The 17,745-nt window shown below is 34.0% G+C and overlaps 1 protein-coding gene across 3 annotated transcripts in view; it reads right to left on the bottom strand.

Moving 5' to 3' along the window:
• Nucleotides 1-16,976, bottom strand: part of LOC142325375 (proteasome activator complex subunit 4A-like) — a 168,651-nt gene extending 151,675 nt beyond the window's left edge. For 2 of the 3 annotated variants that reach the window (XM_075367071.1, XM_075367072.1), the window contains exons 1-2: nucleotides 16,548-16,976; nucleotides 8,316-8,456 (exon numbers count right to left, since the gene is read on the bottom strand). In XM_075367071.1, coding sequence (XP_075223186.1) covers nucleotides 8,316-8,456; nucleotides 16,548-16,765 — 359 coding nt within the window. In that variant the 5' untranslated portion in view covers nucleotides 16,766-16,976. The remainder of the gene's footprint in view (nucleotides 1-8,315; nucleotides 8,457-16,547) is intronic. The other variant, XM_075367073.1, reaches the window with a different exon arrangement.
• Between the last annotated feature and the right edge of the window lie 769 nt (nucleotides 16,977-17,745).

Below are 17,745 nucleotides of genomic sequence, written 5' to 3'. Positions count from 1 at the left end.
CAGTCAGTGGTCATCTGCGAGTCCCATCAATTTGCTGAGTAGTTGCTGCATTTCATAGCAAGTGTTCACACTGGATTTTGTCCCATTATAAAACATATTATCTCTGGCTCGTTATTTTTTTCATCCATGTACTGTGATTTATGCTATGATGAAATAACAATTACAGCTTTCAATTTCTTCAGATGATATGATAATAAAGTTAGATTTTTTAAGGATCCATAAACACTGGATATCCTATACCATATTTTTGTCTGGCAGGAACTCCCTTGGTATTTCCTTCTTATTGGCTTTCATCATTCCTAAAAATGTGAGTTTATTCTTTAGTAGCTAATGAGATAATTCAACGGATGAGAAACAATTATCACAAATAATAATTCTGTTGGTCCCACATATATGCACTTTAAAAGACATAATAGAATTGCCTGAATTGGCTTTTGGAACGATTTCTTTTCTTTAACTGTTAAAGTCACTATCTTTCTCATGTAAACATATGCATTGTAAAGGTATGATGAACAGGCATCTGTTTAGCAAACAACTTTTATTCCGTACCGAACTGGTGTTTTTGGCAAATATATTCTAAATTGACAACATCCTCTAAATGGTATTAAACTTTCATCAATGCACGCAATTGCGCTGACAAAATATAATTCTTGACAATTTGTTATAAAAGTTTGTAAAAGCTTTGAAATCGCTGCAGCTGTACCAATTTTTTTCCTTTCGTCACAAGTTTCTGAATCATCAAACCACATGCTAGAAGCAAAGTATTATATTTCTTCATTGACATTGTAGAACGAAAAATTGGACGTCCTGTGCAAGTCCTCCACTTGCAAATAGGGATGCCAGCTTTTCTCTAGAAGACTTAAATATGCAACATAAAACTAATAGTCCTAGAAGAGCTTCAATTTCACCTTTAATTGTATTTTTATAATTTGCCAATTCTGGATTCTTCAACTTGCCCCTAATCACTCCTAGCTTTTTGTTTGTGTTTGTAACTATTTCATTCAGCATCAAATCGGTAAAAACAATCGCCAAACTTCTTCAGGTTTGGTATTGGATCCCAGTTGATTAGCCTCCCCTAATAAAAATTTTTATAATATTTCTTTGGAGGGTTTTTGTATAAAAGGTTGATAGTTCAGAACATCAACCCATGCATTTGTTCTTTCCATAAAAAATTCTTGCATACTGCCTCTCATCAGTAGCACTATCGCCATCATCATCATTGCCATCATTTATATCTTGACCTTCTTCAAATTCCGTAGCAACATCTATGTTAATCTCTAATTCACTATCATAATCAGAGTGCAGTAAGAGATTACCAGAAGGTATGTAAAAGTCATCTCACCCATAATCATCATCACTAAAATCTGATTCATGTTGCACCATCTCAAATATTTTTCGTGTCCAGGCAAATTTGATGTAGAAAAAAAAAATACACTGAGAGAAGCTGTTTTTGTAACAAACAGTTGTAATAAAAAAATAGACATAATTAATCATAAAGTAAATAAACTGGATTAGATTTTTTAAACACTAAATGCAAGTATGATGTGTCTAAATAAAACAGTATATTATGCAATAAGAAAATAGACTGTAAAATATTTAAGTAAAAACGACATTAAAAGTAATATCCATCTGATAGATGGAGAAAAACTTACCTCTACATTAATGTTAGTCTCACCAACGAAGTAGTTTTACAAAACCTTTTGTAACACAAGAACTAAGACAAAGATACAAATGCATGTGTAAACAAACTGACGGGCACACCTAGAATGACGCATATGTGACTAGGAATTTGTATGAAAATGCAGTGTCGCCAACATATGAACACGTCCGGGACGTGTTCCAAGGGAGGTGCTATGCAAGAGTGAGGATCGGTGGAGCATATTTCTCTTACTACCTCACCCAACATCAGCTTTGAGTGTTATAGGGACATCCTGACCATTCTTTCAAGGGATTTGTTGGCAGGTGATTTTAATACTTGGTGGATGTCCTGGGAGTTTGGGTCTGCCAGGACAGACAATAGAGGCAGGCTCCTGATGGAGATCAGTGCTCAACTTGATATGGTGTGCTTGAACGTTGGATGTTAATTTACATACAGAAGGGGAACATCTAGCTCAGTTATAGATGTGGCCTTTGCAACTTAATCATTGGCAGCTAGAATACAGGACGGATGGGTATACCGTTAGCAACCACTTGGCGATAACCAAAATAGGATACAGTGAAGGTGATACATCTGCTTTGTTAGGCTGGAGTGTTAAAAGGCAGGAACTTGACTGCCTTTGTCTAGAGCGTGAATTTTCAGATGATACACGAGGCACATAATACTGAAAACAAAGCCGACTGTTTAGCTGACTCATTGGTGAGATGCGTGTGAGAGGCAGCTCCCTAGAAAATATATTAGGAGAGGCCACCTGTCAGTTACCTGGTGGATGGTTGAAATCGCGCATAGAGAGTGCTTATCAGCTAGGCAGGCATCTATGAGAACGCATTGCAGCTCAGCTAGGTTAATATACATGGCAGTATACAAAGCAAAGAAGAAGGAACTGTCCAGGATGATTAAAGTTAGGAAGAAAGAATTTTGGAAGTGCTTACTTCAAGAGATAGAGGACCCTGGGGGAAACCATATAGTTTCCCCCAGTCAAGAAGGTACTGAAAGCAAGGTCCCCAGTTACCTGCGATGCCTCAATGGTTGCAAGAATAATCGAGGAGCTTTTTTCCGTAGGGGATGTTGCACTGGAGCATGAAAAGATGGATGTGGGGGTAATGCCAATGTTCGCAGGGGAGGAACTTAAGGTAGCCATGCAGCGACTTCTCTTGGAGAAGATACCTGATACTGATCGCCTACCAAACGCAGTTGTCAAAACGGTGATTGTAGCTGAGACTGAGATATTCTTAGGGGGTATATAATTCATGTTTGAGTGAGGGCATTTTTCCTGCTAGGTGGAGACAGCAGTACCTCATCTTAATACCAAAGCTGGGGAGGAATTTGGCAGTCCCACTGTCCTACTGACTGATACATTGGCAAAAATATTTGAGAGAATAATTCAACAATGACTTGCCTGCGCCATGGAGGAGGCTGGGGGACTCCATAGCAATCAATGCAGCTTCCAAACCAGCAGATCTGCTTTAGATGATGTGGCAAAACTACAAAGGTTAGCTGAGAGCACCATTGCAAGTTGCCAATACTGCAAAGGGCGGCTGTGCATCCTGGAAATACTTGACGTGTGTAATGTATTTTTAATAGTGTAACCCATGTTATGATCAGGTGTGTACTGCAGAGATTTCGCATACCGCAATATTTAGGTACGAGTGTGAGGTGGATGGCGGTGTTATGGAGTGGGCGGTCAACAGAGGTGTTCCTCACGGGTCAGTCCTCGGACTGGCCCTCTGGAATATTACTTATTATGAGGTTTTTAGCATCCCACTGCCCCGTAATGTAATGATAATTGGATTTGCAGATGATATAGCACTTGTCATAGAGGCTGATACTTGGAGAGAGGCCGCCAGCAAAATCAGGGACTCCTACACTGCTGTTGGAACTTGAATGACTGAGGCAGGACTCAGCTTGGCAGCAAAGAAATGAGAGTTTATGGTTATATTCTCTGCCAAGCATACACCACCTTGACAGTCAAGGTGGATGGGGGAAGAACAGAGTCAAGGAATTCAATAAAATACCTAAGCGTATGGATTGACTCCCGGCTGAGATTTCAAAGGCACACCATTGAGGCTGCTGAAAAGGCAGAGTCATGGGCTATATAGCAGGAACTCTACCTAACTGTGGGGGGCTTGGGGCAACTGCAGAGGAGGTGGTTATTTACAGGAGACGCATACAGCACGCTGCTATGTGGTGCAGAAATCTTGGCAAATGTGGTGTGGTACAGAAAGTACAGAGGGAGGATTGAGGCTTTACATAGGAGGTGCTACCTCCAGATTGCAACAGCCTACAGAACTGTTTCTCTGGACACTGCAGAGGTCTCGGCAGGGATGCTTTCCATGAACTTAGCGATCGCACACAGGAGAAGGCTACAAGAACTTGGTACCTTGAATCCGACTGAGAAGAGAGACTCTGCAAGTTCAGCGATCACAGAGGAGTTGATGAGGGCATGGCAAGAAAGATGGGATGGATATGAGAAAGGCAGGTGGACCTATACAGTAAAAAAGTATATTGGAAGATGGTCCAGAAGAACCTATGGCTCGCTGGATTTTAATTTAACTCAGTTGCTGATGGGCTGTGGGGGATTCAGAGAATATCTATTCCATTTTGAATTGGATTACTTGGATGGATGCCCTGACTGTGAGATTAAGGAGTCGGCATTCCAGTTTTAACAAAGAAACAGAATAGATGATTGATGCCATTGGAAGAGACATAATGTTCGAACTAGAGGAACTTAATAGGGAATATGATGTATGGTGAAAAATTCTGGTCTGCTGTTTCTGGACATGAAAGAGCGGTAATGATGAAATTACGCATTATTGAGGAAGATTGTAAACCAAGATGGGGTTGTCAGAGGGTGCGGGGGCGGACAGGCATGCGGCTGAGAGCCTAGGAGGTTCCCAATACATGTGGGGGTCACCATGGCATAGAAGGTCATGGGCACTCCGCTCCTGTGTCCAATGGTGACCTGTGAGGTAAGTATGCTGTAGTGTTCAATTGCCTGTGAGGTGTTTGTTTATGCGTAAGAAGGTGATAATCTTTGATTATCAGCGATTTTGTGTGTGCTCTTGGTGACAAAACTAAGGAGGATTATTCACCTCTTTCCATCTTTTCTTTAGACATTTCATATTCACATCTATACGAAATTGTTTCTAAGATATTAAATTATCAGAAATTATGTGCAATCTGGGTGTCTACAATGCTTATTGAATATCACAAAATAAAATGGTTAATCAGCACATTGGAATATTTATTCATTACAAAGAACAAGGCAACAACAGTCACTGGTGATGAGACATGGGTGCCAGACATAATCTTGAAATGAAATGACAATCTATGAGATGGCAACACACTTCATTCCCCAGAAAGACAAAATGCAAGATAATGTTTTACATTCAGAAAATCATATGCACAGTATTCTGGGACAAAAAAGCAGTTTTGTTTATGAACTTCTTGCCTCAAGACTGTACAAACCATAGTGATACATATTGTGAAACACTGGAAAAATTGGATATGAAATCAAGACCAACTGATGTGGCTTGCTTACCCGGGATGTTGAGTTGATTCATAATCTTTGCCCACATGCTACCACCATGACACAACTTGACCATGACACAATTTCATTACCTTTTTTCTTATTGGATAGTAATTACGTGTTAATGGTAATAATTTGAAACTTATATCTACATTACTTGAAAAGTAGTAAAAAGAAAACATGATGAAAGTAACTTTTGAAAGCAGCCATTTTATTTTTTCCTAAATGTGGTGGCCAATTAAAAAAAGAGAAGACATTTCTGAATTCCACTTACACAGATTTATTCTATGATAAAAATATGAAAATTCTCAAAAAATCTATACTAACTAGTATCAAACATTTGGAATCACCCAAATGAATATACACAATATCTCTATTTGTCTTTGATGATAAATAGATAAATGCACAAACTGCATTTACAACATTTTATTATATTGGCAAAGATTAATGTAGTAATTAACATGAGAGGGCTGCCAAGGAAGGTAATAACAAGGGGCACAGTAAGGACTGGAGGCAATTGTATACTTTGAACTGAGAAAAGGCACTGAGCTCATGTGCCTAACAAAGCAGTAGATCTCTGCTGTTCCTGGTACTAATTAACATGCTGGTTCAAGAATACCACATCAAAGGTTGGGTGAATTGGTTGAACTTCAATGAGAGTCACGTAGGAGCATGTCATTTGTTTCCATCTATTACAAAGAGATGGCTCACCACTGTCCACCAGCGGACTTACCATGGTGCTTGAGTGAAAAGCACCCGTGACAGGATGGACAGTATTAAGCATCTTTAGTACAGTGGCATGCGTCAATGAATAAGCTATGTAGCCATAGTCCAAGCAGGAATGGACCAGAGCTCGATAGAACCATAACATGCATACACGATCAGCTCCCCAATGGCAATTAGACAGAACTCTCAGCATGTGTAACATTTTTAAACATTTTACCTTCAGCTTCTTCAAATGTTTTACCTATATTAGTTGTTGGTCAAATGACATACCTAAAAATCTAATCCACGTGCATGCTTCAACTGGTTCACCATGTAAATATAGTTGAGGGTCAACACGTACCCAGGAAAGCAAATGCACTTTGTTTTTTCTGGGGAAAAGATGAATGCAGTAGATTTACACCATGATTCTAAGCATGTTATTGTGTTTTGTAGCAGCGTTTTCTGTAGCTAACGTTTTACACGCTACATAAACCGAAAAATCATCTACATATAAAAAAAATAACCAGTTTTTGAACAGTTTTTTATACTATTTATGGCCACAGCGAACAAAGTAACACTTAGGATACTTCCCTGAGAAACTCTATTTTCTAGCGTGAAACTTTCAGATACCATCATTCCTACTTGAACTAGGAAGGACCTACTACTGAGGAAACCCCTGATAAATGCAAGATTATCTTGTACAACCCATTCATTAAGTGTATTTAGGATTCCTCTGCTCCATGCAGTGTTGTATATCTTTTGCAAGTCGAAAAATACCACCAAGTGTTGGCGAAGTAGGAAGGTGTTTTGAATAGCAGCTTCCAGGGCAACTAAGTGATCAATAGATGATCTGCTGTGGCGGAAACCACATTGCTCTGGGGCAATCAGGGAGTTTCTCTCAAGGTACCACACTCTCAAGATTTATTATTCATTCCATCACCTTGCACAGGGTACTGATCAAGGAAATAGGACAACAACTTCTTGGGCATGATTTGATAATTTGATGCAGTTTGTGCTGTGATTAACTAAGATCATTTAACTGACAGAGATTGCCAAGACATTTACAGAGATGTCAACAGGCATTGGCATGGGATCATGCCACATAATTATAATAGAAAAAACTTAATATGCACCACATATCCACAAATTTATGCCATGTTTACTGACTGAAGATCAGAAGCAGAATTAACAGATGTGTTAATATCAATAAAAACCTTCTCGACTGTGCCAATGCCAATCAAGATTTTTTTGAAAATATAACAAAATATGAGATTTGGGTTAATGGCACAAAAGTTTTGATACCCAAGACATTGTCTGGTGAATCAGAAAAGGAATGCCCCCCAAAAAAACGCCTCCAAGAGTTGGTGAAACAAGAAGGTGATGGTGGTTTTTTGAGGGGAAAAGAAAAAGCTTGGTCCATTAAGTTTAGTTTTAACAAGGTTTGAGGGATGCTAAATTCAGAAAGAGACCTGAGCTGGAAGTTGCTCCATAACAATGCACCAACATATGCATTACGTCTTGTCTGATATTATCTTTCTTTCTTTTTCATGTTTAGCCTCTGGTAATTACCTTACAGATAATACTTCAGAGGATGATATGTATGAATGTAAATGACGTGTAGACTTGTACAGTCTCAGTTCAACCATTCCTGAGATGTGTGGTTAATTGAAACCCAACCACCAAAGAACACCGGCATCCACAATCTAGTATTCAAATCCATGTAAAAATAACTGACTTTACTAGGACTTGAACGCTGGAACTCTCGACTTCCAAATCAGCTGATTTGGGAAGATACGTTCACTATTAGACCAACCCAGTGGGTTTGTCCGATATTATCTGGCGAAAGACAAGTCAACTGTTGTGCCTCACTTACTGTTGGCCCAAAATGAAGGTAACCTTGAAATTAGGTCGTTTTCAAACCATAAATGAAATAAGGAGAATACATTAAAACAGATTTGTATCAAAAACACACTTTAGGAAACAATCCAAAAACAGAAGAAACTAAAAGTACACTATAAAAATTTATAATAATTCCTAGCACTTGTTGATAATTTATAACTACTTCTAATTCTTAGTTCCTATTACAACTAATACAGATCAAAGAATTTTTTATACAGTAATTCATTCTGTAACATTAATTCTATTAAGAAAAAAGAAACTTCTATTTCAAATTCCACACAAGAGTAATATATTTTTCATCTATTTCACTTTCTTCACTAATATATATATCTAATATCTTGCCAAAGGTAAAAAAAAAAATTTAGTTCATAGACAAAAAATATACAACAAACATTTTTAAGAAAAGGTTTATAAAGGACAGAAGTGGAGACAATTTGTCAATACTTTAAACGCAGTAAAATCATCAAGATGAAAAGAAATGAAAAATAATCATATAAGTTTCTATACAAATGCAAATTAACTTACTTCAACAAAAGGATAAGTAAACTCGCAAATTTGTTCACCAAATAAGGCTCTAATGAAGGTATAGTAAGAGCTTCAAATGTTAAGTTTATGAAAAGTAGATGATCTTCTTTAGAGAATTTTAATCCATAGAGTCTTATATACCTGTTAAAATAACAATTTAAGTTTAGATTTAAACAAAGTTTATTAGTTTAATTATACATAACTTATAAGCATATTTTTAAACTCATTGCAACAGATACTTCACTAAGTCACAGATATAGAACTTATTACTTGACTGCATAAATCAATAATAAATTAAGATGTAAGCATGGCATAAAGCTTGAAAAATACAAAAAAAAGTCAGACATAAATTACTGAAATAAACAAACTTCCAACACATAAACTTACACTGCATAACCAAACAAATTATCAAATTATCATTACCAAACAATTATTAAGTTATTTTAGGATCTGAAGTAATGATAATCAGTAAATCAACAGATATCTAGTATTCGTATACCTGTCTGTACAGTAGCCACCTCAAAACGGCAAGCTTGGATGATCAGCCCACATGTCACTGTTATTCTATTATATTGGCACTACTATACTATTATATTACTAAACTATTACACTGGCACACCACAATTAGTCTTCTCTTAGTAGCATAAATATGATGCATGATATGTTGGACAGTAATTGTCGCCACTCCAAGCTTGCAGTTACTTGGCAGCAACTGTACATTGTTATACCTCTAATTCATCAACAACAATAAGTAGTTAATTAAATTACAACAGAATGGTGCAGGATATAATACTGAGTCATTGGCGTTAGTCATACTGAGTCATTGGCAAGTATAAATGATAATCCAGGCTACAAATTATCTGTTTTTGACATAGAAGGTAAGCATTTTACTCTGCATAAGTCTGGGGTACATTACTTAAAGGACAAGCACTCTGCAGTACTTCCATGATAAAAACAAAGTTATTACTTTATTTTTGAGATGACAGGCACTGACTGTTTTGGTCATTTTGCCCTGAGAATGAAAAAATGTATATGAAAAATACCATGCCTGACCAGGATTTGAACCCAGAAACTCCAGATAAAAGGCTGAGATGCTACCACTCTACCACAGAGAATGGCATAGTTTTTTCTTATGACTTATGGAATTCACAGAACATTCAGTAGTGAAAAAGGCAAAAAATATGCAAGTGTAATAAATATTTGCTAAAAAAAATAACAAGAGGTGACATATTAAAATGGTTCATCCAATGCTTAAATATTAAATATAGTACACTATATTTAATATTATATATTATATTTTATATTTAATACACAAGCAAAACGAGCCTTCAGTAGGAAATATAATTTCTTTACATCAAAAATTAATTTAAAAAGAAATTAATTAGGAAAAGATTTTTGAAAGTATATGTTTGGAGTGTCGCTTTATATGGAAGTAAAACTTGGACAATCGGAGTATCTGAGAAGAAAAGATTAGAAGCTTATGAAATGTGGTGCTATAGGAGAATGTTAAAAATCAGATGGGTGGATAAAGTGACAAATGAAGAGGTATTGCGGCAAACAGATGAAGAAAGAAGCATTTGGAAAAATATAGTAAAAGAAGAGACAGACTTATAGGCCACATACTAAGGCATCCTGGAATAGTCGCTTTAATATTGGAAGGACAGGTAGAAGGAAAAAATTGTGTAGGCAGGCCACGTTTGGAATATGTAAAACAAATTGTTAGGGATGTAGGATGTAGAGGGTATACTGAAATGAAACGACTAGCACTAGATAGGGAATCTTGGAGAGCTGCATCAAACCAGTCAAATGACTGAAGACAAAAAAAAAAAAAAAAATTGTACACTAAAACTTTTCTAATGAAAGGAAAAATCTGAATTTGAGCCGATATTATTTTGTACAGACTATAAAAATTATATTATACACCATATTAGAGCCTGTAGTTTCTAAATTATTAACAATCCATTAACCAACAATAAATTTTAAGCTAATTTCAGAAAAACACTCTAAACACTATTTTTATACCCAAATTTTATACGTTTATTTTCAAAGAATATATCTGTGTCATACATTATTTCTTTTCTCATTTTTTGTCATGAATAAATCATATTTCCTCTTCTTGGAAAGGGTTCCACTATCAAATCTTTCCTGTAATTCCTGTACTGCTTCTATGTGAAAGCAAAAAAGCAAGCAGGCTACACATATTTGTCTCACTCCTTTCTGAATGTCTTGTCTTTTTTTCATCTTTCTTTTATAATTGCCACCTCTTTACTTTTCTTAAAATTTTGAACATTTATTCCAGTTTAGCTTATCAAATGCTTTCACCAAATTGTTGAGGTGACCTTAATTTTCTTAACCCTTCTTAGTGCGAGTGCTAGATTGGTAGCCTTGTATATACCCATGCCAAACCAAATTTGTCTACATAAAATTCACCTATTACCATACATTCTACTTACTAAAAACTATCAAAGCATTTTTTTTTTACAAAAAGATATTTTTAAGTACAGTTCATAATTTTAAAGTTCAATAGTTTATCTGCTCCTGTTTTCTTTTTTATGATGTTGAATTTTTTAAAAATAAAATCTTGATACTTCTCCAATATGACAAATTTTACTACAGATGGTATATAATCAATTTTTAATGCATTATTCTTGTTCTCTATCAAATTCAGATAGTCATATAGTCTCTTCTGAAATCTTTCTCAATCTCTTTCTCTCCCACTAACAGTTCATCAGATAATCTTTTTCCTCTATCATGTACACCCTTTTGTTCAATCCCTGACAATAGTTTTTCATCTGTACCTCCAATACTAATTTACTTTAGCTTCATTATCAAACGGTTCGCTGTTATTTTCCACCTTTCTGTAATCACATTTTTCTCTACCTCTCTCAAATCTCTCAGTTTTTTATGCTGCTATACATTTTATCACTTAATTTCTTACAAAGTGATTAAATTTTCTGTATTTACCAACTTTAGTGATTTTTAACGTTCAGTGTTAATCCATTATTAAATTTCCTACCCACTATTTATTAATTTTTTTTATCTCTTTTGTTTTGATTCATTATTTCTTGCATTAACTTTCCCCATTATTTTTCAAATGAATCTATATTTGTAATTACTTCTGGGTTTGTGTCTATAGTTTATTCAAATTTTAACTTCACATCATCCTCTTTTAGTCAGTTTGTAACTATTTGTTTCAGTAAATCTCTTGAATTTCAATGCCATTATTAAATTATGGCTAGAATAAATATCTTGAATACATTTTACGGTCAACAATTTTATTTCAGATGTCTACCTTTTATCCGTTTTGTTTGTTTATAATGATGTCCTCTCACACATCTTAATTTCACTTATGTGCATCTTCTTTACTACGTTACAAAAGGGTGTTTATAGTCACCAGTTTGGGGTGAGTAAAAATGTCTGGAAGATTAGTCCTCTTTCATTTCTTTAACCTACCTATTACTCTCCTACTACACATTCCATTCTCCTATTGCCAAGAAACTGACCTCTCCTTTTACAAAGTTGATTATATCCTATACAACTTTATATATTTTTAACAGCTCTTCATTTTCTACTGAAAAATTAACATTAAAAAATGCATACTTGTAGTCTTGAGCTTTGAACCTCATCATCATACGGTGTTCTAGCAAGTCTTCTACACATTGCTGTTAATTTGAATATATAGTACACTACCTAAAATAATTCTCTCACTGAGTCGTTTAATAACATACTCTTCATCTTAAATTGTTATTTATTATTATCGCCTTTTTCTTTTCATTTTTCAAGCTTGCCAACATTACAGACTTCTAACATCCCCTGCTCCAATCCAAAAATATCATAGTTTTTACATATTTTTTTTTTTTTTTACAATCTCTTGAGTACAGCTCATCCAGAAATTTGATTGGCAGACCAAAATAGTTTAACAAAATGAAAAGAATCACTGAGATTTAAAAAAGAAGAATGAAGAAAAACAATTCCTTGGGAAATATAGCTATAGGTTTTCATTGCTTTCAGCTGCATAACTCACAAGCCTAAAATAGGTTAGCTTAAATTTTGCTGTTCATGTCATTAGGCATTAATAAGTTGATGCCTTCAGCAAATATTGAAAGGGCTGCAGTCTCATCAGGAATAATTTTTTTTGCCTCTCCACATATATGAGGTGTGTTCAAAAAGTAACAAGAATTTTGAAATTTTTCACGTTGTATTAGTCTGATTCTCAGGATTTTTTCATTCTTGTATTGGTAAACATGTCTGAAAAGTATGTGTACATTTTTAGCCATATTGGATGTTTAGTCTGTTCTCAGCTGTCAAAAGGATAACATGTGTTTTGATACGATCGGCAATTTTTTATTTGTATAAATGGATCACAGAATTTGTATTAAAATTTTGAATGAAATAAAGTGTAGCAATGTTTTAAAGATGTTAAATGTTGCTTTTGGTGAATCTGCTATGAGTAAAGCAAAGGTTTACGAGTTTTATAAGTGTTTCCAAGAAGATCGTGAAGACGTTGAAGATGACAAATACCCTGAATGCTCAAGCACATCAATTACCAATGAAAACTTGGGAAAAAAAAGAAATGATTATGAATGATCACTGAATCACAATCAGAGAAGTCACTGATGATGTTGGGATATCAATTTGCTCATGCCATGAAATTTTTTCAGATGTTTTTGGATACAAAACGTGTGATAGCAAAATTGTTCCAAAACTGTTGAATTTCGAACAAAAACAGCAGCCAATGGAAACTGCTCAAGAGTCGCTAAATGAAGTAAACAACAAAGCAGAACTACTGAAACGTGTCGTAACAGATGATGAAATATGGGTTTACAGATATGAGGTCGAAGCTAAGGATCAATTGTCCCAGTGGAGGCATTCTGGATCACAAAGACTGAAAAAAGCTTGACAAGTACGGTCGAATGTGAAGGTTATGCTCACAGTGTTCTTCAATTTTAACAGCATAGTGCATCATGAGTTCTTTCCACAAGCTCAAATGATCAACAAGGAGTATTACCTACAAGTTCAACGCCATTTGCATGAAGCAACCCGAAAAAAACCACAGATTTGTGGCAAAACAATTCACGACTTTTGCACCACGATAATGCACCTGCTCACACTTTATTGCTTGTTCATTAATGTTTAGCCAAAAACAAACATTGTAATGATACCCCAGCCACTATATTCACCAGACATGGCCCCATGTGACTTTTCCTATTCCCAAAAATAAAGAGAACTTTAAAGGGCCATAATTTTACAAGCATAGATGAGATTAAAAAGTGAATAGCTGAAAGAGCTAAACACTACTACAAAGATCCAGTTCCAGAAATGTTTCAGGGAGTGGAAAAAGCGCTGGCATAAATGTAAAATATCTACTGGGGACTATTTTGAAGGGGATAATATTAATGTAGACAAATAAATAAAATTTCTTCCAAAAAACAAAAATTCTAGTTACTTTTTGAACACACCTCGTACACACAAAAAATATAGTAATACCTATGATGCAGCTACCTGCTTCTCAATGGCATGAAACATTTGGTCATTATCTCCTTATCTAATGTGAGGGATATGTTTTCCTCTGACACTACTGCTGCCTATCTGGATTACTTAATGGACTGCTCCTCACTCACAGATTGCAATCATCTAATGATCTTTTCTCAATATGCAAACATCTTGCTGCTACATTTCTAGTTCACAAGAATAGAAACAATAATTCATGTAGCAGTCAACTAGAAATACACAATCCAAGGGTGGACTAGTGTTCATATTTTTGGTATGGATATCACATGAGAGAATTCTTTAAAATTATTTAGCAAAAAGATAGCCAATTTAGTACAAAGCTGCCTGTGTAATAAACAGTAGTACGATCGATATTAGATTAATACATGTTCATGACACCTAATTACAATTTAAAAGTTTTACTGAATAATTAGATTAAATAGACCTTTTTAATGAAATAACATGAAACAAGCATAACAAAATTACATTAAGTTAAATCCTATAATAGAAACTGGATAATTACAACTTTCTGACTTCACAACAAAGTTGAAAATTCTTTACAGTTTTATAATAATTTGCAATTAATTTAATAGATATTTATATTTAATATTTTTTTTTAACCTTTCTTTAAAAGTTATACTCATAAATTAAACGGTACATTTCTATTTTGACCCCCTTTTCACAAAAATAAGTAGTTTTCATCTTTTGATTTCAATATTTACAGTAAACTGGACATTTTTTAACTAGATTACATTAACAAACAGAAAATGTCCAAATGAATTATGTAAATAAAGACATTTAGTAAATTCAATTTTATTGTTTATTTTATACAAGATAACAAACATGATTCTGCAAGTAAATTACATTATTATCTCCCCTTGGATATACTGATATCTATTATTTTGCCTCCCTTAAGAAAGCAGTTTATATTTGTAGATCACTTATGAGAAGATAAAATACAAATTACTCAAGACAATACACAATCTGTCCTTTAGTTATCTCCAATGTTATAAATTCCAGTAATGTAATCGACTTGCTACGAAGCATTTAACTGCAATCTTATATTGATGTTTCAGTTTTAAGTTACATACTTTTATTGAAGGTACACATAATCCTATCAGTATATACTTCCTCTTTCCATCTATTTATGCAATGAGGCTGTGTGATCTACTGACTTTTACAAACCATTACTTTTTTTACAAGTCTGCAGAATTCTACCCAGGAATTTGGTTTGCAAAAATCATCATGAAGTGAAATTGTACTTTGGTGAATTATAGTTTTGGAAGTGCAATGTCAAATCATGCAAGTGAAAAACCAGGATATCTGCAAGCCATTCTGAGCAGAATAAAAAAAAAAAAATCGGTCTGAAATAAGCTTTGAGCACAAATTTTTCCTGTGGTAAGAAAGGAAAAGGAAAAAAAAAAGGACTAGGGGTGAGATGTGCTGTAAATGGTTTTATAGTAGAATGAATGTACTAGTTAATATGCTGTAATAGGTTTATAGTAGACTTTTTAATTATATAACATTAATTCGTAATAATGATGCTATAGACCAGCTATGAATCCACTGTGTTTTAGCCAGTTTTTTAAAATGTATAGCAACATTATTCTGTAATAATACTCCAGACCAGCAAAGGACATAAGTTATACAAAAACTAAGTACCCTGATCTTCAGAATGAAATTTCAATATTTCATAACTTTAATGGCTAATATTAAAACTTTTATGAAGTTTAATCAAGACTTCTGTTGTTAAATTTACTGTATTCAATGGTATTGTAAAAAGACTTTCACTTTCCTTAAAAGCATCAGGTACTGCATAATCTTTTTGTCTTTACAGACAGTTGAAATCTTTAACTTTGCGTACAATACTTTTTATGCAAACTGTTCATTAATTCATACATTTTTTATTAAAATAAATTTTAAGTCAGATTTTTTTCTTGTGGCTAATAGAATACTATACCAGTAGAGTATAGTAAATTATAAAATAAACAGATATTAAAGTAGGATGTACATACTATTTACATTAGGTTATTACAATAAAATATGTAAATTAAAAGAAAGAAAGAAGCATTTGGAAAAATATAGTTAAAGGAAGAGACAGACGTATAGGCCACATACTAAGGCATCCTGGAATAGTCGCTTTAATATTGGAAGGGCAGGTAGAAGGAAAAAATTGTGTAGGCAGGCCACGTTTGGAATATGTAAAACAAATTGTTAGGGATGTAGGATGTAGAGGGTATACTGAAATGAAACGACTAGCACTAGATAGGGAATCTTGGAGAGCTGAATCAAACCAGTCAAATGACTGAAGACAAAAAAAAATGTAAATTATCATAGTACACATTACATTTCTAAATCATAAGGACAACTTAGATAAACAAAAAAAGTGTAACAAACATCAGTGATAGATTTAATATGTGTATTTGATTACTCAGTGCATACAAAAAAGAGGAATATTACAACTTGAGGAAATATACGACAAAATTAAACAATATTTTAAAAAGCTACAACTGAAAACCAATAAAATTTATAAAAAATCTCAACACAAACATGTTTCAGTTGAGAATGTATATGTCGATGACAAAATACAACATAGCCTAGAAATTATAAATATTATTGTTTCAAAGTTATACTTACTAATACATTAAAAAATTATAACAATGTTTTGAAAAATTCAAGTATTTTTACTTCAGTACACAAACTTAAAAACTATAACCTACTTAGTTTCAACTGCTTTCTTACCTTTGTAATTTCACAACCCACATACCACAGCCAGGTCTCATTTCTCTTAATATAATTAATTTCCCTAAATGTCCCTTTACTTCTTTAAGCATATTTACGGAGTCATCATCTAACCTTTCAGAGTATGGCAAAAGTTTGTTGTACACGTCTTCTTTTTGAGGTTTAAAACCTAACTTCTCGAAACGTTTATTTGACCAATCATCACTTTCCGTCTCCATGTTAAATACAATGAGCTCTTCTAATGAATGACTATACTACTGGAGTGACTGAACCATTTAAATTAAAACTATAACAGCTTGCAAAATTGCACATTTAAAATTAATAGTCATGAAGCCATTTTATAGTGATAAATAACAAGTAGCGTTCACAAATTTTGGACGTAAAATTTTGATTCGTTATCTTCATGCAAGTCACAGAACTTAAACCAATCGGATTTCGTATTATAAAATTCATGACCTAGGTATAAACAGCTGAATTAATATACTCAGCTGATGACTACTACGATCAGGGTAACCAATACACTAAAAACGTCACCTAAGAAGTATTTACAAGAGGAACAATATTTTTCTTAACGTAAATTAAAATATTTCGATAGAACAGCTAGTAATTGACTAAAAAAACTCTTTTGAGACTTTTCTATATACCTTGTAATTATTACTAAGTAATTTTACTTTAATTATTGATACCGGTACAATATCCTCACTAACGGGATCTACCGAATTAAGAATACGCAATGATATATGTGTAGTCTTTACATTTAAGTACAAAGATTATAAAGAAATAGTAACCTTTATTAAAAAACCAAACTCAATCTACTTCCTTTTTTTAAAAGCTTCGTCAATCACTCTTGCAGCGTTTTTAGTCTATATTTGATCTTGCTAGCTTAAATTCTAGGCTGTTTTCAACACTGCAACCAGCGGTGAATGTTATCTTATAATATTTTATAAAAGATTTTTATTTTAAAAGGCTACAACAAAGCCAAAAGCAAAGGTTCAGTTCCTAAATATAGAAATACATAAAATATATTTTCGTTACGATGATGCAGTTCCCCTTCACAGTAGTTTTCCAGATTCTACAGGGCATTTATATTAATTTTATACTCTGATTGTACCAAAAATCTTAAGTTAATCTACCAATTTAACCTAACACTGTGAAATAATTAATTACATTCACTTAACTTGCAATAGTCAAAAATAAA

This window comes from Lycorma delicatula, chromosome 5 (assembly GCF_047948215.1).
Source record: "Lycorma delicatula isolate Av1 chromosome 5, ASM4794821v1, whole genome shotgun sequence".
In the NCBI taxonomy this organism is placed as follows: Eukaryota; Metazoa; Arthropoda; class Insecta; order Hemiptera; family Fulgoridae; genus Lycorma; species Lycorma delicatula.
Note: the sequence above shows the minus strand (reverse complement) of the source record. Positions and strands in the feature narration are given on the sequence as shown.